Source organism: Lepidochelys kempii, chromosome 28, assembly GCF_965140285.1.
Source record: "Lepidochelys kempii isolate rLepKem1 chromosome 28, rLepKem1.hap1, whole genome shotgun sequence".
Taxonomy (NCBI): domain Eukaryota; kingdom Metazoa; phylum Chordata; order Testudines; family Cheloniidae; genus Lepidochelys; species Lepidochelys kempii.
Genome location: NC_136407.1, coordinates 1256047 through 1278274, shown reverse-complemented (window position 1 = coordinate 1278274; position 22228 = coordinate 1256047). Strand labels below are relative to the sequence as shown.

General features: G+C 71.6%; 1 protein-coding gene across 1 annotated transcript; it reads right to left on the bottom strand.

Moving 5' to 3' along the window:
* Positions 1-797: 797 nt before the first annotated feature.
* On the bottom strand, positions 798-20489 carry LOC144929918 (phosphatidylinositol 4,5-bisphosphate 3-kinase catalytic subunit alpha isoform-like). The gene is given in 27 exon segments (XM_078850783.1): positions 798-1581; positions 1583-1618; positions 2150-2183; positions 2186-2300; positions 2426-2515; positions 2517-2544; positions 2672-2775; positions 2777-2846; positions 3042-3117; positions 4234-4355; positions 4546-4567; positions 4570-4651; positions 9282-9453; positions 9575-9678; positions 9981-10145; positions 10302-10383; positions 10937-11061; positions 11219-11353; positions 12359-12511; positions 12740-12845; positions 12997-13082; positions 13447-13689; positions 16245-16495; positions 16951-17160; positions 17265-17427; positions 17657-17915; positions 20013-20489. Coding segments are annotated over 26 exon segments (3210 nt in total). The 5' UTR covers positions 17846-17915; positions 20013-20489; the 3' UTR covers positions 798-1334.
* Positions 20490-22228: the final 1739 nt, after the last annotated feature.

The following is a 22228-nucleotide window of genomic DNA, read 5'->3' as shown; positions in this document are numbered from 1 at the left end:
AGGGGAGGGGGGGCTGGGAGCCAGGACTCCTGGGTTCTCTCCCCACCTCTGGAAGAGGAGGGGGGGCTGGTGGGTTAGAGCAGGGGGGGCTGGGAGCCAGGACTCCTGGGTTCGCTCCTGACCTCTCTACCTAGCCTAGCTATGTGTCTGATTTCCCCCGCCCTAATGTGGGGGGGGTCCCCCCTCAGACCAGTCCAGCTGGGCAGGTGTCGCCCCTCCCACCCCTGGAGCCGGAAAGCTGAATAAAAATGGATGCTACAGCTCCCTGTGTCTATTTCCAGGGGACCCTGAACCCCCCCTCCAGATTTCCCTTGCACAGGGGGGGCGGGGAATGGGGCACGGCCCCTGGCCCCACGGGTACCAGCCCCCATGTGCAGAGCCCCCCCCCCATCCCCCACAGTTCAGGGCCAGTTCAGGCTTTTAAAAAATTGTATTTTTGCAACAAGAACAAAAATTTCAAGTATCTGCCCCACCCCCAGCAGATTGGGGGGGGGGCAGGATTCAAGTATCAGAGCGGGCGGGGTCTGGGTGCCCAGGTGCATGGGAGGATTTTGGGGGAGGGGGACCCAAGCTCTTTCGCCCTTCAAAAAGGGAGTTAAATCCCCCTTGACTGTCCCCCCGAAAGACCAAAGGGGGTCAGAGGTCAAGGGGGCAGGACGCCCCTCCAGCCCCCGCAACCAGCAGGAATCTCCGGGGGACGGTTCACCCCCCTCTTTGCCCCGCCCCCTCAGTGCAGTCCCCCCCACAGGGGGAGGGGCTTAAGGCTCTCCAGCTTCTGCCCTCCCCCCTGAGGGAGGGGCACATGCATTTGACCCCACCCCTCACTTCCTCCTGTGAAAAGGATGGAGCTGGAAGGCCCCCTTCCCCTGGGCACACCCAGAAGGGGCGGGACTCACACCAGGCCCCGCCCAAGGGGGAGGGGCTTACGTGCTTGGCCGCACCCTCTGCCCCTAGCAGGCATGAGTGTCTACGCCCACCCCGCCCAAGGATGGGAGGGGCTGATGGGTCCTCCTCCCGGGGGAGGAGCAACAGAGCCCAGGCAAGAAGGGCGGGGCCTGTGCTCCTGGGAGACACCCCCCCCCGAAGTGGGAGACACCCTGCCCCCTCCCCCCCCGTGTCGCTCACAGCCCATCCCCCTCCAGCATGGGCGGGGCTCAGGGACCTGGCTCCGCCCCAGCCTCAGCCACACGCCTAAGAAGTGAGGGTTGGGTGGCGGGGTGGGGCATGAGCCCCCAGGAAGGGCGGGGCCCCGAGCAGAGGGGGCGGGGCCCCGAGCGGAGGAGGCGGGCCCTGAGCCGAGGGGGCGGGGCCCCGAGCCGAGGGGGCGGGGCCCCTCAGTCGTGCCCCGCCTCGCTGAGGGGCATGTGGCGGATGGTGTGGAAGATCCAGTCCATCTTGGTGGTCCAGCCGCCGTGGTGGGCTTCGTTCATCTGCTTGGTGAAGTACTCGAGCGCCTCCGGCTCCGACTTGTCGAGCGCCAGCGTCTTGCGCAGGTAGGCGATGTCGTCGAAGGACTGCAGCTCCGGCAGCCCCGAGCTCACAGTCAGCGAGAACAGGCTGATCAGCAGGTTGGCGTGTGCCGATGGCCAGGTAGGCCGTGTAGCACATCTCCTGGAACCTGCCGGGGCCCAGCCGGGGGTCAGGACGCCTGGGTTCTCCCCCCGGCGCTGGGAGGGCGGGGGGGCTGGGAGCCAGGACGCCTGGGTTCTCTCCCGGTGCTGGGAAGGGAGGGGGGCTGGTGGGTGAGAGCGGGGGGGCTGGGAGCCAGGACGCCTGGGTTCGCTCCCGGCGCTGGGAGGGGAGCGGGGGCAGGTGGGTTAGAGCGGGGGGGGCTGGGAGCCAGGACGCCTGGGTTCTCTCCCGGCGCTGGGAGGGCAGTGGGGATAGGTGGGTTTGAGTGGGGGGGCTGGGAGCCAGGACGCCTGGGTTCTCTCCCGGCTCTGGGAGGGCAGTGGGGATAGGTGGGTTCGAGCACGAGGGCTGGAGCTAGGACGCCTGGGTTCTCTCCCGTCGCTGGGAGGGCAGTGGGGGCTGGTGGGTTCAAGCGGGGGGCTGGGAGCTAGGACGCCTGGGTTCTCTCCCGGCTCTGGGAGGGCAGTGGGGATAGGTGGGTTCGAGCAGGGGGGCTGGGAGCAGGAGGGGGCCTCACCTCTCGAACTCCTTGGTCTTGGTGCACTCCGGCACCCTTTGCTGATGACGAGGAGGAAGTCCTGGGTGAGGACGAAGGGAACCCGCTCCCGCTTGTAGCCGAACTTCTTCTTCTTGTGGTCCAGGAAGTGGCCGAAGTCGATATGGAAGAGCTGGGAGAACGATGTCAGAGGATGGACGGGGCGCGGGGGCCTGTGCCCTCTGGGGGGCGCCGGCTCCCCTCCGCCCCGGGGGGGGGCCTGGCTGGCTCCGGGGGGCGGGGAAGGGGAGGTCTCACCTGTCCGTCGTCCTTCACCATGATGTTGCTGTTGTGACGGTCGCCGATGCCCAGGACGAAGGTGGCCACGCAGTACCCGGCGCACGAGCGGGGTGAACAGGTCGATGGCCGCGTCGTAACTGAACCAGAGCACCGGGGTGAATCAGCCCGCCCGGCCCGCCTCTGCCCAGCGCCCTGCCCACTGGCCCCCCGCCTCCCGCCGGCCCCCCGAGCCCGGAGCCCCGACCCCAGCGGACCCGGCCTGACCTGTCCCCCTTGTTCTTGTCCTTCAGCCAGTGGTGCAGGGTGTGGCTGTTAAACTGCAGCGCCCCCTTCAGGCCGCCCTTGCACTGGATCTGCATGATGGTGTGGGGAGCTCTTCACCACCTCGATCAGCCCCACGCAGTCCCCGATGGACAGGCAGCCGTAGGGCAGCATCCTGGGGGCGGGCAGGAGGGAGGATGAGACAGGGACCCCTCGCCCGGCGCGGAGACGCGGCCACCTCTGGGGCGGGGCGGCCGGCGACCCCGGGACCCCTCGCCCGGCGCGGAGACGCGCCCACCTCCCCCACTGAGCCCCCCACAATTCCCGACTCCCCCCCAGCGGAGCAGGGACGCGGGTTCCCCCTCCAGTACCGAAGGTCAGTCCTTGGTTCTGCCACATGTTCTCCATGATCCGGATAATCTGCAGCGTCAGCATGTCCTGCCGGAGGTCTACAGCCAGAGACGGACAGACGGACTGCAGCAGCGCCCCTCACTCCCGACCTGCAGCCCCTGCCCCCCCCGGCCCTGCCGGTGCCCCTCACTCCCGACCCCAGCCCCTGCCAGCCCAGCCCTGCCCCCACCCGGCCCTGCCGGTGCCCCTCACTCCCGACCCGCAGCCCCTGCCCCCCCCGGCCCTGCCGGTGCCCCTCACTCCCGACCCCCAGCCCCTGCCCCCCCCGGCCCTGCCGGTGCCCCTCACTCCCGACCCCCAGCCCTGCCCCCCCAGCCCTGCCCCCCCAGCCCTGCCGGTGCCCCTCACTCCCGACCCCCAGCCCCTGCCAGCCCAGCCCTGCCCCTACCCGGCCCTGCCGGTGCCCCTCACTCCCGACCCGCAGCCCCTGCCCCCCCCCGGCCCTGCCGGTGCCCCTCACCTCCCGACCCCCAGCCCCTGCCAGCCCAGCCCTGCCCCCCCAGCCCTGCCGGTGCCCCTCACTCCCGACCCCCAGCCCCTGCCAGCCCAGCCCTGCCCCCACCCGGCCCTGCCGGTGCCCCTCACTCCCGACCCGCAGCCCCTGCCCCCCCAGCCCTGCCGGCTCCCCTCACTCCCGACCCCCAGCCCCTGCCAGCCCAGCCCTGCCCCCCCCGGCCCTGCCGGTGCCCCTCACTCCCGACCCCCAGCCCCTGCCAGCCCAGCCCTGCCCCCCCAGCCCTGCCGGTGCCCCTCACTCCCGACCCCCAGCCCCTGCCAGCCCAGCCCTGCCCCCCCCGGCCCTGCCGGCGCCCCTCACTCCCGACCCGCAGCCCTGCCCCCCCAGCCCTGCCGGTGCCCCCTCACTCCCGACCCGCAGCCCTGCCCCCCCCAGCCCTGCCGGTGCCCCTCACTCCCGACCCGCAGCCCCTGCCAGCCCAGCCCTGCCCCCCACAGCCCTGCCGGTGCCCCTCACTCCCGACCCGCAGCCCCTGCCCCCCCCAGCCCTGCCGGTGCCCCTCACTCCCGACCCGCAGCCCCTGCCCCCCCAGCCCTGCCGGTGCCCCTCACTCCCGACCCGCAGCCCCTGCCAGCCCAGCCCTGCCCCCCACAGCCCTGCCGGTGCCCCTCACTCCTGACCCGCAGCCCCCCCTCACCATCCCCGTTCTTGAAGATGATCTCATGGTTGGTGAAGAGCAGCTCCGACATGATGTCCGGATTCTCCCAGTTCAGCCAGAGCGGCCGCTTGGCCGACGACATGATCCTGCATTCGTCCAGCCTGGAAGGGTAGGGGGGGACCTGTCAGGGAGAGAACCCAGGAGTCCAGGCTCCCAGCCCCCCCCCCCCCCCCCGCTCTAAGCCACCAGCCCCCACTCCCCTCGCAGAGCTGGGGGGAGAACCAGGAGTCCGGGCTCCCAGCCCCCCCGGCCCTGAGCTGGGATGGGACCCAGGAGTCCTGTGGGCCTCACCGGACATTGCCCAGCTGGTGGGCGGGTTCAGGGGGCAGACGAAGCCCTGCAGAGCTTCCATGTAATCCGGGCGCCTCATCTGCTCCACCAGGAACTTCATCTGCATCTGGGAGAGATGGGGGGGTCAATTACTGGGGGCAGGTAAGAACCCAGGGCACAGCCCCACTCCTCCCCCACACCGGGGCAGGGGGGAGCTCCAGGATCCTGCAGGGGCGGGGACGGGGTCACAGATCTGCCTAGGGGGGAGGGGCAGGAGGCAGATACGGGGCTCTGGTGGGGGGGAGCTGTGGGTCGGGAGCGAGGGGGGCTGCCCGGGAGCGAGGGCGCCGGCCGGGCCGGGGGTCGGGAGCGAGGGGCGCGGGCCGGGCCGGGGGTCGGGAGCGAGGGGCGCGGGCCGGGCCGGGGGTCGGGAGCGAGGGGCGCGGGCCGGGCCGGGGGTCGGGAGCGAGGGCGCGGGCCGGGCCGGGCCGGGGGTCGGGAGCGCGGGCGCGGGCCGGGCCGGGGTCGGGAGCGAGGGGCGCGGGCCGGGGGTCGGGAGCGAGGGGCACAGGCCGGGCCGGGAGCGAGGGGCGCGGGCCGGGCCGGGGGGTCAGGAGCGAGGGCGCGGGCCGGGCCGGGGGTCGGGGGGGTCGGGGAGCGACGGGCGCGGGCCGGGGCCGGGGGGTCGGGAGCGAGGGTGCGGCGGGCCGGGGTCGGGAGCGAGGGGCACAGGCCGGGCCGGGAGCGAAGGGCGCGGGCCCGGCCGGGGGTCGGGAGCGAGGGCGGCGCGGGCCGGGAGCGAGGGGCACAGGCCGGCCGGGAGCGAGGGGCGCGGGCCGGGCCGAGGGGTCAGGGAGCGAGGGCGCGGGCCGGGCCGGGGCGTCGGGAGCGAGGGCCCGGCGGGGTCGGGAGCGAGGGTGCGGGCGGGCCGGGGGTCGGGAGCGAGGGGCACAGGCCGGGCCGGGGAGCGAGGGCGCGGGCCGGGCCGGGGGTCGGGAGCGAGGGGCGCGGGCCGGGCCGGGGTCGGGAGCGAGGGGCGCGGCGGGCCGGGCCGGGGGTCGGGAGCGAGGGCGCGGGCCGGGCCGGGGGTCGGGAGCGAGGGGGCCGGGCCGGGGGTCGGGAGCGAGGGGCACAGGCCGGGCCGGGAGCGAGGGCGCGGGCCGGGCCGGGGGTCAGGGAGCGAGGGGCGCGGGCCGGGCCGGGCGGTCGGGAGCGAGGGCGCGGGCCGGGCTGGGGGTCGGGGAGCGAGGGTGCGGGCCGGGCCGGGGTCGGAGCGAGGGGCACAGGCCGGGCCGGGAGCGAGGGCGCGGGCCGGGCCGGGGGTCGGGAGCCGAGGGGCGCGGGCCCGGGCCGGGAGCGAGGGCGCGGGCCGGGCCGGGGGTCGGGAGCGAGGGGCGCGGGCCGGGCCGGGGGTCGGGAGCGAGGGGGCGCGGGCCGGGCGGGGGTTGGGAGCGAGGGGCTCGGGCCGGGCCGGGAGCGAGGGGCGCGGGCCGGCCGGGGGTCAGGAGCGAGGGCGCGGGCCGGGCCGGGGTCGGGAGCGAGGGGCGCGGGCCGGGCCGGGGGTCGGGAGCGAGGGGCGCGGGCCGGGCCGGGGGTCGGGAGCGAGGGGCGCGGGCCGGGCCGGGGGTCGGGAAGCGAGGGGCGCGGGCCGGGCCGGGCCGGGGGTCGGGAGCGCGGGGCGCGGGCCGGGCCGGGGGTCGGGAGCGAGGGGCCGCGGGCCGGGGGTCGGGAGCGAGGGGGCACAGGGCCGGGCCGGGGAGCGAGGGCGCGGGCCGGGGCCGGGGGTCGGGAGCGAGGGGCGCGGGCCGGGGGTCGGGAGCGAGGGGCACAGGCCGGGCCGGGAGCGAGGGCGCGGGCCGGGCCGGGGGTCGGGAGCGAGGGGCGCGGGCCCGGGCCGCGGGGTCGGGAGCGCGGGCGCGGGGCCGGGCCGGGGGTCGGGAGCGCGGGGCGCGGGCCGGGGGTCGGGAGCGAGGGGGCACAGGCCGGGCCGGGAGCGGAGGGCGCGGGCCGGGCCGGGGGGTCGGGAGCGAGGGGCGCGGGCCGGGCCGGGGGTCGGGAGCGAGGGCGCGGGCCGGGCCGGGCCGGGGGTCGGGAGCGCGGGCGCGGGCCGGGCCGGGGGTCGGGAGCGAGGGGCACAGGCCGGGCCGGGAGCGAGGGCGCGGGCCGGGCCGGGGGTCGGGAGCGAGGGGCGCGGGCCGGCCCGCGGGTCGGGAGCGCGGGCGCGGGCCGGGCCGGGGGCGCGGGCGCGGGCCGGGCCGGGGGCGCGGGCGCGGGCCGGGCCGGGGGTCGGGAGCGCGGGCGCGGGCCGGGCCGGGGGGTCGGGAGCGCGGGCGCGGGCCGGGCCGGGGGTCGGGAGCGAGGGGCACAGGCCGGGCCGGGAGCGAGGGCGCGGGCCGGGCCGGGGGTCGGGAGCGAGGGGCGCGGGCCGGGGGTCGGGAGCGAGGGGCACAGGCCGGGCCGGGAGCGAGGGCGCGGGCCGGGCCGGGGGTCGGGAGCGAGGGGCGCGGGCCGGGCCGGGGGTCGGGAGGCGAGGGGCACAGGCCGGGCCGGGAGCGAGGGCGCGGGCCGGGCCGGGGGTCGGGAGCGAGGGGCGCGGGCCGGGCCGGGAGCGAGGGCGCGGGCCGGCCGGGGGTCGGGAGCGAGGGGCGCGGGCCGGGCCGGGGGTCGGGAGCGAGGGGCACAGGCCGGGCCGGGAGCGAGGGCGCGGGCCGGGCCCGGGGGTCGGGAGCGAGGGCCGGGCCGGGGGTCGGGAGCGAGGGGCACAGGCCGGGCCGGGAGCGAGGGCGCGGGCCGGGCCGGGGGTCGGGAGCGAGGGGCGCGGGCCGGGCCGGGGGTCGGGAGCGAGGGGCACAGGCCGGGCCGGGAGCGAGGGGCGCGGGCCGGGCCGGGGGTCGGGAGCGAGGGGCGCGGGCCGGGCCGGGGGGTCGGGAGCGAGGGGGCACAGGCCGGGCCGGGAGCGAGGGCGCGGGCCGGGCCGGGGGTCGGGAGCGAGGGGCGCGGGCCGGGCCGCGGGTCGGGGAGCGCGGGCGCGGGCCGGGCCGGGGGCGCGGGCGCGGGCCGGGCCGGGGGGCGCGGGCGCGGGCCGGGCCGGGGGGTCGGGAGCGCGGGCGCGGGCCGGGCCGGGGGTCGGGAGCGGCGGGCGCGGGCCGGGCCGGGGGTCGGGAGCGAGGGGCACAGGCCGGGCCGGGAGCGAGGGCGCGGGCCGGGCCGGGGGTCGGGAGCGAGGGGCGCGGGCCGGGGGTCGGGAGCGAGGGGCACAGGCCGGGCCGGGAGCGAGGGCGCGGGCCGGGCCGGGGGTCGGGAGAGCGAGGGGCGCGGGCCGGGCCGGGGGTCGGGAGCGAGGGCGCGGGCCGGGCCGGGGGTCGGGAGCGAGGGCGCGGGCCGGGCCGGGGGTCGGGAGCGCGGGCGCGGGCCGGGCCGGGGGTCGGGAGCGAGGGGCACAGGCCGGGCCGGGAGCGAGGGCGCGGGCCGGGCCGGGGGTCGGGAAGCGCGGGCGCGGGCCGGGCCGGGGGTCGGGAGCGAGGGGCGCGGGCCGGGGGTCGGGAGCGAGGGGCACAGGCCGGGCCGGGAGCGAGGGCGCGGGGCCGGGCCGGGGGTCGGGAGCGAGGGGCGCGGGCCGGGCCGGGGGTCGGGAGCGAGGGCGCGGGCCGGGCCGGGCCGGGGGTCGGGGAGCGCGGGCGCGGGCCGGGCCGGGGGTCGGGAGCGAGGGGCACAGGCCGGGCCGGGAGCGAGGGCGCGGGCCGGGCCGGGGGTCGGGAGCGAGGGGCGCGGGCCGGGCCGGGGGTCGGGAGCGAGGGGCGCGGGCCGGGCCGGGCCGGGGGTCGGGAGCGAGGGGCACAGGCCGGGCCGGGAGCGAGGGCGCGGGCCGGGCCGGGGGTCGGGAGCGAGGGGCGCGGGCCGGGCCGGGAGCGAGGGCGCGGGCCGGGCCGGGGGTCAGGAGCGAGGGGCGCGGGCCGGGCCGGGGGTCGGGAGCGAGGGGCACAGGCCGGGCCGGGAGCGAGGGCGCGGGCCGGGCCGGGGGTCGGGAGCGAGGGGCGCGGGCCGGGCCGGGGGTCGGGAGCGAGGGGCACAGGCCGGGCCGGGAGCGAGGGCGCGGGCCGGGCCGGGGGTCGGGAGCGAGGGGCGCGGGCCGGGCCGGGGGTCGGGAGCGAGGGGCACAGGCCGGGCCGGGAGCGAGGGCGCGGGCCGGGCCGGGGGTCGGGAGCGAGGGGCGCGGGCCGGGCCGGGGGTCGGGAGCGAGGGGCACAGGCCGGGCCGGGAGCGAGGGCGCGGGCCGGGCCGGGGGTCGGGAGCGAGGGGCGCGGGCCGGGCCGGGGGTCGGGAGCGAGGGGCACAGGCCGGGCCGGGAGCGAGGGCGCGGGCCGGGCCGGGGGTCGGGAGCGAGGGGCGCGGGCCGGGCCGGGGGTCGGGAGCGAGGGGCACAGGCCGGGCCGGGAGCGAGGGCGCGGGCCGGGCCGGGGGTCGGGAGCGAGGGGCGCGGGCCGGGCCGGGGGTCGGGAGCGAGGGGCACAGGCCGGGCCGGGAGCGAGGGCGGCGGGGCCGGGCCGGGGGGTCGGGAGCGAGGGGCGCGGGCCGGGCCGGGGGTCGGGAGCGAGGGGCACAGGCCGGGCCGGGAGCGAGGGCGCGGGCCGGGCCGGGGGTCGGGAGCGAGGGGCGCGGGCCGGGCCGGGGGTCGGGAGCGAGGGGCACAGGCCGGGCCGGGAGCGAGGGCGCGGGCCGGGCCGGGGGTCGGGAGCGCGGGCCGGGCCGGGCGGTACCTTCGGGGTCTCGTCTCTCTTCTCCTGCCGCAGGGTGTCCGTCAGGTTGACGAGTTTCTCCATCGCCTCCACCTGCCGGTTGAGGTGTCTCAGGTACATCCCGCAGCCCCGGCAGAACGCCTCCAGCATCAGCCCGAACCGCCGGCTCACCGTCCTGCTGTGCATCTCTGACCTGCGGGGGGCGCCCCAGGCACGTCGGCCCTCGCTCCCGACCCGCAGCCCCCCGCCCAGCCCTGCCCCCCAGCCCCGGTCGGGAAGGGGGTCCCCGTTTCAGGGGGGCGGCGCCCACTCACTTGAGGTGCCAGAAGTAGAAGTGGCCGACGCGCTGGTTGGTCAAAGCCCTCCGGAGCAGGAACCGGGCCAGCGGGTTGTCCAGGTACTGCTCGTACTTCAGGACCTGCCAGGGAGGCGGAGAGACGGGCTCAGCCCGTACGCACCCTTCCCGGCCCGCTGGGGGCGCTGGGCTGCAGGGAGCAGGGCCGGGGCGACAGGCGGGGGAGAGGGGCGCGGCCGGGGCGACAGGCGGGGGAACGGGGGGTGCGGCCGGGGCGGGACGGGGCGACAGGCGGGGGGGACGGGGGCGCGGCTGGGGCGACAGGCGGGGGGACGGGGGCGCGGCCGGGGGTCGCCAGGGAGCGGGGGACGGGGGGCGCGGCCTGGGGTTGGGGACGGGGGCCCGGGCGGGGGGCGCGGCGGGACCTGGACCAGCTGGATGAGGTACTGGCTCAGCTTGTCGTCCGTCAGCCCCTGGACCAGGCACCGGAGGGCGAACTCCCGCACCCGGGGGTCGGGGAAGTTACAGTCCAGCAGCTCCATGGCCAGCTCCGGCTCGATGAGGGGCCATTCCCGCAGCAGGCAGTACATCTGCGGGGCAGAGACAGGCTGGCGGGGGCCGGCGGGACTCCCTGCCACCGCGTGCAGAGAGCCCCAACCCGCTCCCGCCCGTCCCCCGGGGCTCGGAGCCGGCCAGGAGGGGACACCGGGCTGGCGGCGGGGGGGGGGGGGGGGGTTTCCAGGTACCTGAGCCACCTCGTCCCGCGAATTCCACTTGACGGACAGCAGCAGCTTGGGCAGCGTCTCTGGGATGTTCACGCAGTAATGGCTGCAACAAGAGCCGGGGGGCTGAGGTTGTGCCCCCAACCTCCTGCTCAGCTCCCCTCTGCATAGGGGCGAGAACCCAGGAGTCCTGGCTCCCAGCCCCCCCTGCTCTAACCCAACAGCCCCCACTCCCCTCCCAGAGCCGGGGAGAGAACCCAGGAGTCCTGGCTCCCAGCCCCTCCTGCTCTAACCCAACAGCCCCCACTCCCCTCCCAGAGCCGGGGAGAGAACCCAGGAGTCCTGGCTCCCAGCTCCCCCCGCTCTCACCCACCAGCCCCCACTCCCCTCCCAGAGCCGGGGAGAGAACCCAGGCGTCCGGGCTCCCCAGCCCCCCCTGCTCTGACCCACCAGCCCCCACTCCCCTCCCAGAGCCAGGGAGAGAACCCAGGCGTCCTGGCTCCCAGCCCTCCCTGCTCTCACCCACCAGCCCCCACTCCCCTCCCAGAGCCGGGGAGAGAACCCAGGAGTCCTGGCTCCCAGCTCCCCCCGCTCTCACCCACCAGCCCCCACTCCCCTCCCAGAGCCGGGGAGAGAACCCAGGCGTCCGGGCTGCCTACCGGTGCCTCCAGAGGAAGTCTTTCTCCTGCTCGGTGATCTCCGACAGGGGGTCGCGGTGGCAGATGCTGCGGAGTTGCTCCAGTTCGTTCTCCAGCAGGCTGCTGTCCCGGGCCAGGCGGTTGCTCTGCAGGGTCCCCCCCAAAACATCGAGTGTGCTCAGCCGCCTCCCCCTAGAGGGGACAGGCCCTGTGCCCCATTCCCTTCCCCCTGGGCCAGCCAGTCCCTGCCCTGGGGCTGGGTGGGAGCCAGCGCCCCCCAGAGGGGAAGGGCCCCCCCCTTACCAGTCCTGTGAGGCAGCAGTTGAGGCCCAGCTCCCGCGACATGCTCCGGTTCGCGTGATCCTCGATTTGCGCCTCGTCGGCGAACTTCACCGCGTGGCTGAACCCGGTGAACTCGAGCTCCAGGCAGGGGGTCTCCTGGTGGGGTGAGTGGGGGGGGGAAAGGGGGTCAGAACCCTAAGCACCCCCAACCCCATCCAAAGGGGACTCCCCACCCCCGGCAAAGCACCCCCAAGTCACCCCAAAAACAATGTGCTCAGACCCTTCCAATTTATGTAGGCCCTACAATAACACACAAGAGGGCCACACAGATCTATTATTGTAGCACCTACATAGATCTCCCTGTGATGTGGTCTCGTCATCGGAGGGCCCCGCCATCCTGGGCAGATTATGCTGGCCCTGTGTATTTACGTAGGCCCTACCTTAACAGCCAAAACATACCGGCCCTGTGTATTTACGTAGGCCCTACCTTACCAGCCAAAACATACCGGCCCTGTGTATTTACGTAGGCCCTACCTTACCAGCCAAAACATACCGGCCCTGTGTATTTACGTAGGCCCTACCTTAACAGCCAAAACATACCGGCCCTGTGTATTTACGTAGGCCCTACCTTAACAGCCAAAACATACCGGCCCTGTGTATTTACGTAGGCCCTACCTTACCAGCCAAAACATACCGGCCCTGTGTATTTACGTAGGCCCTACCTTAACAGCCAAAACATACCGGCCCTGTGTATTTACGTAGGCCCTACTGTGATTCTGTCCGGGAGACAGCACCACTGAGGCTTGTTTACGGTTTCACAGCGGGTGTCTCTGAGCGCTTTGGCTGACCATTTTGGCCTGGTGCGTTTTGAGTAGGCCCTACCATAACCGCCAGCTGCGGGCGGAGAGAAGTTGGCTGCAATACCGCTAACCACCACGAGAGGGAGCAAATTGGGCTTCCGGCTGCAGACAGGCGAGGGGGGGGTTAATAGCCAGATACCCCACTGCGGGATGGGACGGGACAGAGGTGGGGGGGCCCGGGGCCGGGCTGGTTGGGGGCTGTGGGTCGGGAGTGAGGGGCACCGGCGGAGCTAGGGGCCCAGGGCCGGGTGGGCTGGGAGTGAGGGGCACCGGCCAAGCAGGGGGGCAGGAAGACACTCACTTTGTTAGGGTTCGAGCCCCCCACACCAATGGGGTTCAGTAAGTCCTCCAGGCCGTGGGGCACCGGCCACAGGTTCAGCGCCATCTTCCCAGCCACCAAGGTATCTTTGTAATCAAAGAGATTGACGTTCCCCCACGCCAGGGGGCAGTGTTCCTGCCAGGGGGCGGGACAGAGACCATGGGGGGGTCACAGCCAGCCTGACCCCCATTCCCCGCCCCCCTGAGCCAGCCAGTCCCCGCCCTGGGGCCGGGTGGGAGCCGGCGCCCCCTAGAGGGGACAGCCCCTGTGCCCCATTCCCCGCCCCCCTGAGCCAGCCAGTCCCCGCCCTGGGGCCGGCGCCCCCCCAGATGGGACAGGCCCCTGCCCCATTCCCCCCCACACCTCTTTCGCCCCCTTGCGGCCCTTGACGGAGCAGATGGAGAGGCAGAGGCGGGCAGCACGGGGCAGGTCGGCGAGGTAGATGTCGTACGAGAGCCATTCGTTCCACCTGGGGAGAGGGACACAGGTTGAGCTCCACACCGATGGACACGGGGGGTGAGCCCCCCAGCCTGCTCCCAGCCACCCCACAACAGGGCTGGAGCCAGGGCTGAGTGCGGAGGGAGAGCACCCCCTGCCGACCCCCCCCCCAGCCCCTCTACCTGGGGTTGGAGCAGGGAACGCGCTGGGTGTTGACGTTGTCGCAGAGGGGCTCCCCGCCATGGTAAATCCCCGTCCGGACGTAGATCTGGGAAATGGGAGAGAAAGAGCCATCATGCCAGGGGACCCAGGAGTCCTGGCTCCCAGCCCCCCTGCTCTAACCCACCAGCCCCCACTCTCCTCCCAGAGCTGGGGAGAGAACCCAGGAGTCCTGGCTCCCAGCCCCCCCTGCTCTAACCCACCAGCCCCCACTCCCCTCCCAGAGCCGGGGAGAGAACCCAGGAGTCCTGACTCCCAGCCCCCCCTGCTCTAACCCACCAGCCCCCACTCCCCTCCAAGAGCCGGGGAGAGAACCCAGGAGTCCTGGCTCCCAGCCCCCCCTGCTCTAACCCACCAGCCCACACTCCCCTCCCGGAGCCGGGGAGAGAACCCAGGCGTCCGGCCCCCCTCGCCTTGTCGATGTCGCGGACGTTGACGTTGACGTAGGTCGCACACAGCACGCGGATGCTCAGCAAGCTGGGGACGGACCAGAGGGAGGTGGCGGGCAGGTCCCCATTGGCATGGGCGCCGGGGCCGGCCCGGCGGGCGTAGGAGGGCAGCAGGAAGACGTTGGCCGGCAGCTGGCTGTACAGACTCTCCTTGGACATGAGCATGAGGTGGGGCAGCTGCCCCATGGCGATGCAGTTCCTCATGTACTGGGGCAGAGAGAGAGAGAGAGAGAGAGAGAGAGCACGTTCCCACCTCGTACCGGCTGAGCGGCCGGGGGAGGCCGAGCGGGGCCCCGGCCCTCACCTCGTACTGGCTGAGCGGCCGGGGGAGGCCGGGGGAGGCCGAGCGGGGGCCCCGGCCCTCACCTCGTACTGGCTGAGCGGCCGGGGGAGGCCGGGGGAGGCCGAGCGGGGCCCCGGCCCTCACCTCGTACTGGCTGAGCGGCCGGGGGAGGCCGGGGGAGGCCGAGCGGGGGCCCCGGCCCTCACCTCGTACTGGCTGAGCGGCCGGGGGAGGCCGGGGGAGGCCGAGCGGGGGCCCCGGCCCTCACCTCGTACTGGCTGAGCGGCCGGGGGAGGCCGGGGGAGGCCGAGCGGGACCCCGGCCCTCACCTCGTACTGGCTGAGCGGCCGGGGAAGGCCGGGGGAGGCCGAGCGGCGCCCCGGCCCTCACCTCGTACTGGCTGAGCGGCCGGGGGAGGCCGGGGGAGGCCGAGCGGGGGCCCCGGCCCTCACCTCGTACTGGCTGAGCGGCCGGGGGAGGCCGGGGGAGGCCGAGCGGGGCCCCGGCCCTCACCTCGTACTGGCTGAGCGGGCGGGGGAGGCCGGGGGAGGCCGAGCGGGACCCCGGCCCTCACCTCGTACTGGCTGAGCGGCCGGGGGAGGCCGGGGGAGGCCGAGCGGGGCCCTGGCCCTCACCTCGTACTGGCTGAGCGGGCGGGGGAGGCCGGGGGAGGCCGAGCGGGACCCCGGCCCTCACCTCGTACTGGCTGAGCGGCCGGGGGAGGCCGAGCGGGGCCCCGGCCCTCACCTCGTACTGGCTGAGCGGGCGGGGGGAGACCGGGGGAGGCCGAGCGGGGGCCCCGGCCCTCACCTCGTACTGGCTGAGCGGGCGGGGGAGGCCGAGCGGGGCCCCGGCCCTCACCTCGTACTGGCTGAGCGGGCGGGGGAGGCCGGGGGAGGCCGAGCGGGGGCCCCAGGCCCCGGCCCTCACCTCGTACTGGCTGAGCGGCCGGGGGAGGCCGGGGGAGGCCAAGCGGGGCCCCAGCCCTCACCTCGTACTGGCTGAGCGGGCGGGGGAGGCCGGGGGAGGCCAAGCGGGGGCCCCAGCCCTCACCTCGTACTGGCTGAGCGGCCGGGGGAGGCCGAGTGGGGCCCCGGCCCTCACCTCGTACCGGCTGAGCGGCCAGGGAAGGCCGAGCGGGGCCCCGGCCCTCACCTCGTACCGGCTGAGCGGCCAGGGGAGGCCGAGCGGGGCCCCGGCCCTCACCTCGTACCGGCTGAGCGGCCGGGGGGGGCCGAGCGGGGCCCCAGGCCCCGGCCCTCACCTCGTACTGGCTGAGCGGCCGGGGGTGGCCGGGGGGAGGCCGAGCGGGGCCCCGGCCCTCACCTCGTACTGGCTGAGCGGCCGGGGGAGGCCGGGGGAGGCCGAGCGGGGCCCCGGCCCTCACCTCGTACTGGCTGAGCGGCCGGGGGAGGCCGGGGGAGGCCGAGCGGGGCCCCGGCCCTCACCTCGTACTGGCTGAGTGGCCGGGGGAGGCCGGGGGAGGCCGAGCGGGGCCCTGGCCCTCACCTCGTACTGGCTGAGCGGCCGGGGGAGGCCGAGCGGGGCCCCGGCCCTCACCTCGTACTGGCTGAGCGGCCGGGGGAGGCCGGGGGAGGCCAAGCGGGGGCCCCGGCCCTCACCTCGTACTGGCTGAGCGGCCGGGGGTGGCCGGGGCAGGCCGAGCAGGGCCCCGGCCCTCACCTCGTACTGGCTGAGCGGCCGGGGGAGGCCGGGGGAGGCCGAGCGGGGCCCCGGCCCTCACCTCGTACTGGCTGAGCGGCCGGGGGAGGCCGAGCGGGGCCCTGGCCCTCACCTCGTACTAGCTGAGCGGCCGGGGGAGGCCGAGCGGGGCCCCGGCCCTCACCTCGTACCGGCTGAGCGGCCGGGGGGGGGCCGAGCGGGGCCCCGGGCCCCGGCCCTCACCTCGTACTGGCTGAGCGGCCGGGGGAGGCCGAGCGGGGCCCCGGCCCTCACCTCGTACTGGCTGAGCGGCCGGGGGAGGCCGGGGGAGGCCGCGCGGGGCCCCGGCCCTCACCTCGTACTGGCTGAGCGGCCGGGGGAGGCCGGGGGAGGCCGCGCGGGGCCCCGGGCCCCGGCCCTCACCTCGTACTGGCTGAGCGGCCGGGGGAGGCCGGGGGAGGCCGCGCGGGGCCCCGGGCCCCGGCCCTCACCTCGTACTGGCTGAGCGGCCGGGGGAGGCCGGGGGAGGCCGCGCGGGGCCCCGGGCCCCGGCCCTCACCTCGTACTGGCTGAGCGGCCGGGGGAGGCCGGGGGAGGCCGCGCGGGGCCCCGGGCCCCGGCCCTCACCTCGTACTGGCTGAGCGGCCGGGGGAGGCCGGGGGAGGCCGAGCGGGGCCCCGGCCCTCACCTCGTACTGGCTGAGCGGCCGGGGGAGGCCGGGGGAGGCCGCGCGGGGCCCCGGCCCTCACCTCGTACTGGCTGAGCGGCCGGGGGAGGCCGGGGGAGGCCGCGCGGGGCCCCGGGCCCCGGCCCTCACCTTGTACTGGCTGAGCGGACACTCCTGCAGCAGGTAGTCGTCGGCACCGCACACCTTGAGCAGGTAGAGGGCCTGGTACTCCTGCAGGCAGCGTTGGAGCTGCTCGGGCGCCAGCTGCAGGCTGCGGCTGCGTTTGCGGATGGCGTCGGCGATCACCTGGCCGGGCCGCGCGTCGTGCGGGGCCGCCAGGGTGTATTTCTGCTTCTCCAGCTGCGGCGAGATGATCACCCACACGGCCACCATCAGCCGGCCTGGGGCGGGGGCCACGGGGGGGGGGACGACAGAGAAAGGGAAAATAGGGGGGCTGCCCTTTGTCCCCCATCCCAGACCCGCTTCTTCCGCCCCATGGGACCCAGGCCCCCGCCACGGCACGCACACTCCGCCCCCACCCTGGGACCGCCCCACTTCCCCCATCCCCGGCACACAGCGCCCGGCCCGCCTGGACCCCCCCCGCCTCACTGCCCAGGCCCCCCACTTGCCTCTGCCCCATGGGGCTCAGATCACACAGCCCCCCACTACCCCATGGCACTCAGACCCCCAGGGAGCACAGGACCCCTTCCCCCCTCCCCACGGCGCTCAGACCCCCAGGGAGCACAGGACCCCTTCCCCCCGCCCCACGGCGCTCAGACCCCCAGGGAGCACAGGACCCCTTCCCCCCGCCCCACGGCGCTCAGACCCCCAGGGAGCACAGGAACCCCCCCCTCACCCTTGTCCAGCTTGCTGTAGACGTGTTTGGGCAGCTCGGGGCTGGACTCCACGTTGGGAGGGTAGACGTAGAGGGCCTGGCTGTGGGGCCCGCCGGCCTCCCGCGTCTCCACGGCCTCGCGGCACACGGCCAGGATGGAGCGGCGGAAATCCTGCACCTCGGGGTCCTTCACCAGCTCGAACTCACAGATGGGCATCCCGATGGCGAAGCCTGGGTGTGGGGGGGCGGGCAGGACGAGGGGGCTGAGACCAGACAGAGCCCCCTCACCCACCACCACCTCCCCCTGTGCCGAATCTAGGCCTGGCCCCGCTCACCGATCTCCCGGTTGAGGATTTTCTCCTCCCGGTTGCCGACTGGCTCGATGACCTTGAGGATGGGCTGGAAGAGCCGCAGGTCACACAGCCGCCGGGACTCGTCGAAGAACTCCTCCCGCTCGGCCTCCTGGGTCACCCCCACGAAGATGTAGGAGGTTTCGTCCTGGGGAGGGGAGGGCACAGATGCTGCAATCCGAACCCCCACACACCAGCCCCCCGCCCCTCCCAGAGCCAGGGAGAGAACCCAGGAGTCCTGGCTCCCAGCCCCCCCGCTCTGACCCACCAGACCCCACACCCCTCCCAGAGCCAGGGAGAGAACCCAGGAGTCCGGGCTCCCAGCCCCCGCCGCTCTAACCCCCCAGCCCGGGATGGGACCCAGGCGTCCGGCTCACCTGCAGCAGGTGGAAGAGGGGGTATTTCCGGGCCTCTCGGAAGAGCTCGTGTTTGATGCCCAGCAGCGCGGCCTCACGCAGGCACTCCAGGGTGACCAGCATGCCGTTGGGGAGGCAGCAATCCACCATGATCCGGGGGGGCATGAGGTGCAGCCCCCACAGCTCCCCGGACGACGGCCGCGGCGGCATGGCTGCACCAGCGGGGGAGGACGCCTGGCCCTGCTAGAGACGCGGCCCGGGAGTAAGGCATCGGGCCCACCTGCGGAGAGAGCAGACATGCCCCTCACTCCCGGCCTGCAGCCCCCCCAGCTCCGCCGGTGCCCCTCACTCGCGACCCACCGCCCCCACGCCTGTGTTCCCCCTGCCAGCTCTCCTGATTCCCCTCAATCCTGACATGGCGAGAGACAGGCCCTGCCCCAAAAGGTTTTGTTGCCTGCTTGCAGAGAACTGGGGGCTGGGGTCAACTTGTCCCTCCCCACCGCTTTCAGGCTAGCTCACCTTCACCGGGACCCTGGCACACAGGAGCAGAGAAGCCAAAACATCCCAGCAAGCGGGGAGATCCCTCCAAGAGGAGACAGAAATTCACCAGACCTCCACTTTTGTTATTTAAACACCCCTTCTGGTTAACCCCTCACATCCCCTGCGCCTACCAACCCTTCCAGCTGGAATAACGCCCAGGAACTGCGGCGGGATCATTCGTGCCGACTCCTACCTCAGTTCCCCCGGCAGTAAAATGGGCGCAATCACACTTCTCTCTGGGTGGACTGGGCAGGGTCTCTCTCTTGGTGTCTCTGCAATCTGGGGCACAATGCGAGGCCCCTAATCTAGGTTGCGGGGGGGATCTTTGCAGCACCCGACACAAGGGTGGGGTCCCCACTCTGGCCCCGGGCCTGTCGGCAGTGCTGAGAGGTGTCTCTTTCCCCCTCGTCTATGAATTCCTCTGCCCTTGTCAGACACCCAAAAGTTGGACAGAAGCAGGAAGTGCAAATGACTGGAGAGAGACAGAAGATGAAATCTGCTGCTTTAGACACCCCCCCTCCCTGCCCCATTCCCGACCAAGATCAGGGTCCCCCATTGTGTCAGGCCGCTGCAGACCCTCTCCACCCCCGACCGAGATCAGGGGCCCCGGTGTCCCCACCCCTATGAGCTTACAATCTAAACAGACCTAGTTCAGGAAAAGGGAAACAGCAGCACAAAGAGGGTAGGGGGTGTCACGGCCCTGGCGATGCTCTGGACCTGCTCCCTACGAAGTCAGGCAAGACTCTGGGGAAGTCTCCTCTCTCAGAGCAGCCTGTCTCCAGGGCAAGAAGCTCACCCGGCTTCCCCCTTCCTGGGTCTGACCTCGGAGCATTCAGCCTCCTCTGCCCCTCCATGCGCTTCCCACAGCGAGTCCGCCCAGGCGGGCTCCTGCGGCAGCCAGAGGGTCCTGCCCCCCAGCTCCGCAGTCAGACGGGACTCTCAGCCAGCCAGTAACACAGAAGGTTTATTAGACGACAGGGACATGGTCTAACACAGAGCTTGTAGGTACAGAGAACAGGACCCCTCAGCCGGGTCCATTTTGGGGCCAGGGAGGTCAGAGCCCAGGCCTGGGCCTCCCTCCATTTCCCCAGCCAGACCCAAACTGAAACTCTCCCGCCCCCGCCTCTGGCCTTTGTCTCTTTCCCAGGACAGGAGGCCACCGGATCTCTTTGTTCGCCAACCCCTTCAGCTGGCACCTAGCAGGGGAGGGGCCCAGGCCATCAGTAGCCAGGGTGTCGGCCGTTCTCTGTGCAGACACCATCGCACTGGCCCTCTAGGGCTCTGCCCCAATCCCACCCCCTTATCCCACCACCTGGATACTGAAGAACTGCCTAGGGGAAACAGAGGCACCCACACAGTATTCAGAGACAACATTAAGAACATTCCCACTTTCGTCACAGGAGGCAAAGAGACATGCCCAAGGTCACCCCGGCAGCTCAGTGGTGGAGAAGGAGGCTGGGGGGGCGGAGGGGGAAGACCGATACTTTTTGAATCCCAGTGAGCCAGGTGATATGCTAGGGCCCTTCCTATCTGGAAGCAGCTCCCAGGTGACAGCCTCCCAGCCTCCCCTCATCCCCTGCCCCGCTAGAAACCAACTCCCAGCACCAGAAGGGGGCGGAGGGGGAACCCCCATGCCAGCCCAGAAATCCCCCCTTTTCTTCCCCTGCTGACCTGCGTTTTGTTTTCTTAGCTCAGGGAGCACAGGAACACCCCCCCCTAAAAAGTAAGGGGGTGGGGGGAGCTTGTCTTTCTGATCTCCCTAGATGTTACTGAGGGCTCAATAATGTTTTCTCCCCCCCTCAACCCCACCCCAGAGAGGGGGAACCTGGCTACTTACATGCTGGCTGGATCTGTGCCTTTAGTCGATTTCCTCTTGCGAAACTGACCAACTCCCACAGCCAGAAGGGGAAGGTGGGGGGGACAAAAAAAAAAACAAACAGGATTTTTAGTCCCTGAACTGAGCAACTCAAGCCCCCAATGCCAAACCATCCGCACCCCCCCAGCAGCTAGGAGAGAGGACGGAGAGACATGTCTGCAGCTGTGCAAAATCCGTCTGGCTTCCCCCGCTGCATATTTCCTCCCCTGCTTCTCTCTCTGCTCAGAGTGGGAAAAGCTTTTGCAGGCAGTATCCGGGCATGGGAAGGCAGGGATTTCCGCTAGATTCACACTCACACAGCTGGGGAGGGTTCATTGGAAAATGGCACCATCAAATCAGATTCACTCTGCAGCCAGAAAGAGAGAGGCAGGCCCAGGACTTGGGGACTAGGGCCGGGGTGAGATGATTCTTGCAAGCCAGACAAATCTGCTCCTGGAAAAGGAAGGGATTTGGGCTTTTTATAAAACTTCATCGCTCTAGCCAGGGTGGCAAATCTGTCTGAGGATCAGGAGGGGGACAGAGGAGAGAGATGTCTGCAACTAGCTATACAAGGGGTACAGGGAAAGATGGAGGAAAGGTAAGTCTGGAGATAAAGCTAGATAATTTGAGTGATTGGTTAGATACAGAGGAGTGTCTGGGGAAAGACGCTGATTAGCTAGAGGAACATATAAGGGGATAGATATGTGTATAGGGTCAGGTATGGATCAAGAGAGTGCTTAATAAAACAATTTTTATTCCAGGCATTCTAGGTGGCAAACTTAATTAAGGTGGAGAAAGATTTAGTTATTGAAGTGGGACCATCCTGAGAACAGTGCGGAGTAGGTAGCTGGACACACAAGTGATGTTGTACATGGGGATGGATGAATCAAAACAGGAGCGTATCTAGGGCTAGATGGCTAAATAGACCGGCGTGAAGGTGGGGTGGATGGATGGATGGATGCTGATAGAGGGCGATTCATTTGAAGAAGAAAAAAAACAACGAAGGAAATTCCCCGACTAAAATCTTCGTTACACGGGGGTTAAGATTTCGACCAATGAAAAAGAGAACAATATCGTTTAGATAGATGAGAATCAAGTACTTACATTTTTTTTTCTGAAAGAGAGGAAGTTCTCAGGCCAAAAACAAAACAAAAAAAGCATTGAACTGGAGAGCGAGAGACAGATACAGATGTGTGTGGGCAGGGATGGATGGAGAAAGGGGTGTACTGGGGGATGGAAGTAGAGGTGTCTGTGGGGGATAGATTGAGGGAAGGAGAGGAATGGATATGGGGGTGGATGGCTGGAAAGATGAGCAGATACGGGAATGGATGGTTGGATGGATGGAAAGGTGAGGCTGGAGATGGATGGAGGGGTGAGGATGGATTAAATGAATAGGCAGCAGGATTTAAACAAAAGGAAGTATTTTTTCACCCAATGCACAGTCAACCTGTGGAACTCCTCACTAGAGGATGTTGTGAAGGCCAAGACTATAGCGGGGGTTCAAAAAAGAACTAGATATAAGTTCCTGGAGGATTGGTCCATCAATGGCTATTAGCCAGGATGGTGTCCCTAGCCTCTGTTTGCCAGAAGCTGGGAATGGTCAACGGAGGATGGATCACTTGATGATTCCCTGTTCTGTTCCTTCCCTCTGGGGCCCCTGGCATTGGCCACTGTCAGAATCATAGAATCATAGAATATCAGGGTTGGAAGGGACCCCAGAAGGTCATCTAGTCCAACCCCCTGCTCAAAGCAGGACCAATTCCCAGTTAAATCATCCCAGCCAGGGCTTTGTCAAGCCTGACCTTAAAAACCTCTAAGGAAGGAGATTCTACCACCTCCCTAGGTAACTCATTCCAGTGTTTCACCACCCTCTTAGTGAAAAAGTTTTTCCTAATATCCAATCTAAACCTCCCCCACTGCAACTTGAGACCATTACTCCTCGTTCTATCATCTGCTACCATTGAGAACAGTCTAGAACCATCCTCTTTGGAACCCCCTTTCAGGTAGTTGAAAGCAGCTATCAAATCCCCCCTCATTCTTCTCTTCTGCAGGCTAAACAATCCCAGCTCCCTCAGCCTCTCCTCATAAGTCATGTGTTCCAGTCCCCTAATCATTTTTGTTGCCCTTCGCTGGACTCTCTCCAATTTATCCACATCCTTCTTGAAGTGTGGGGCCCAAAACTGGACACAGTACTCCAG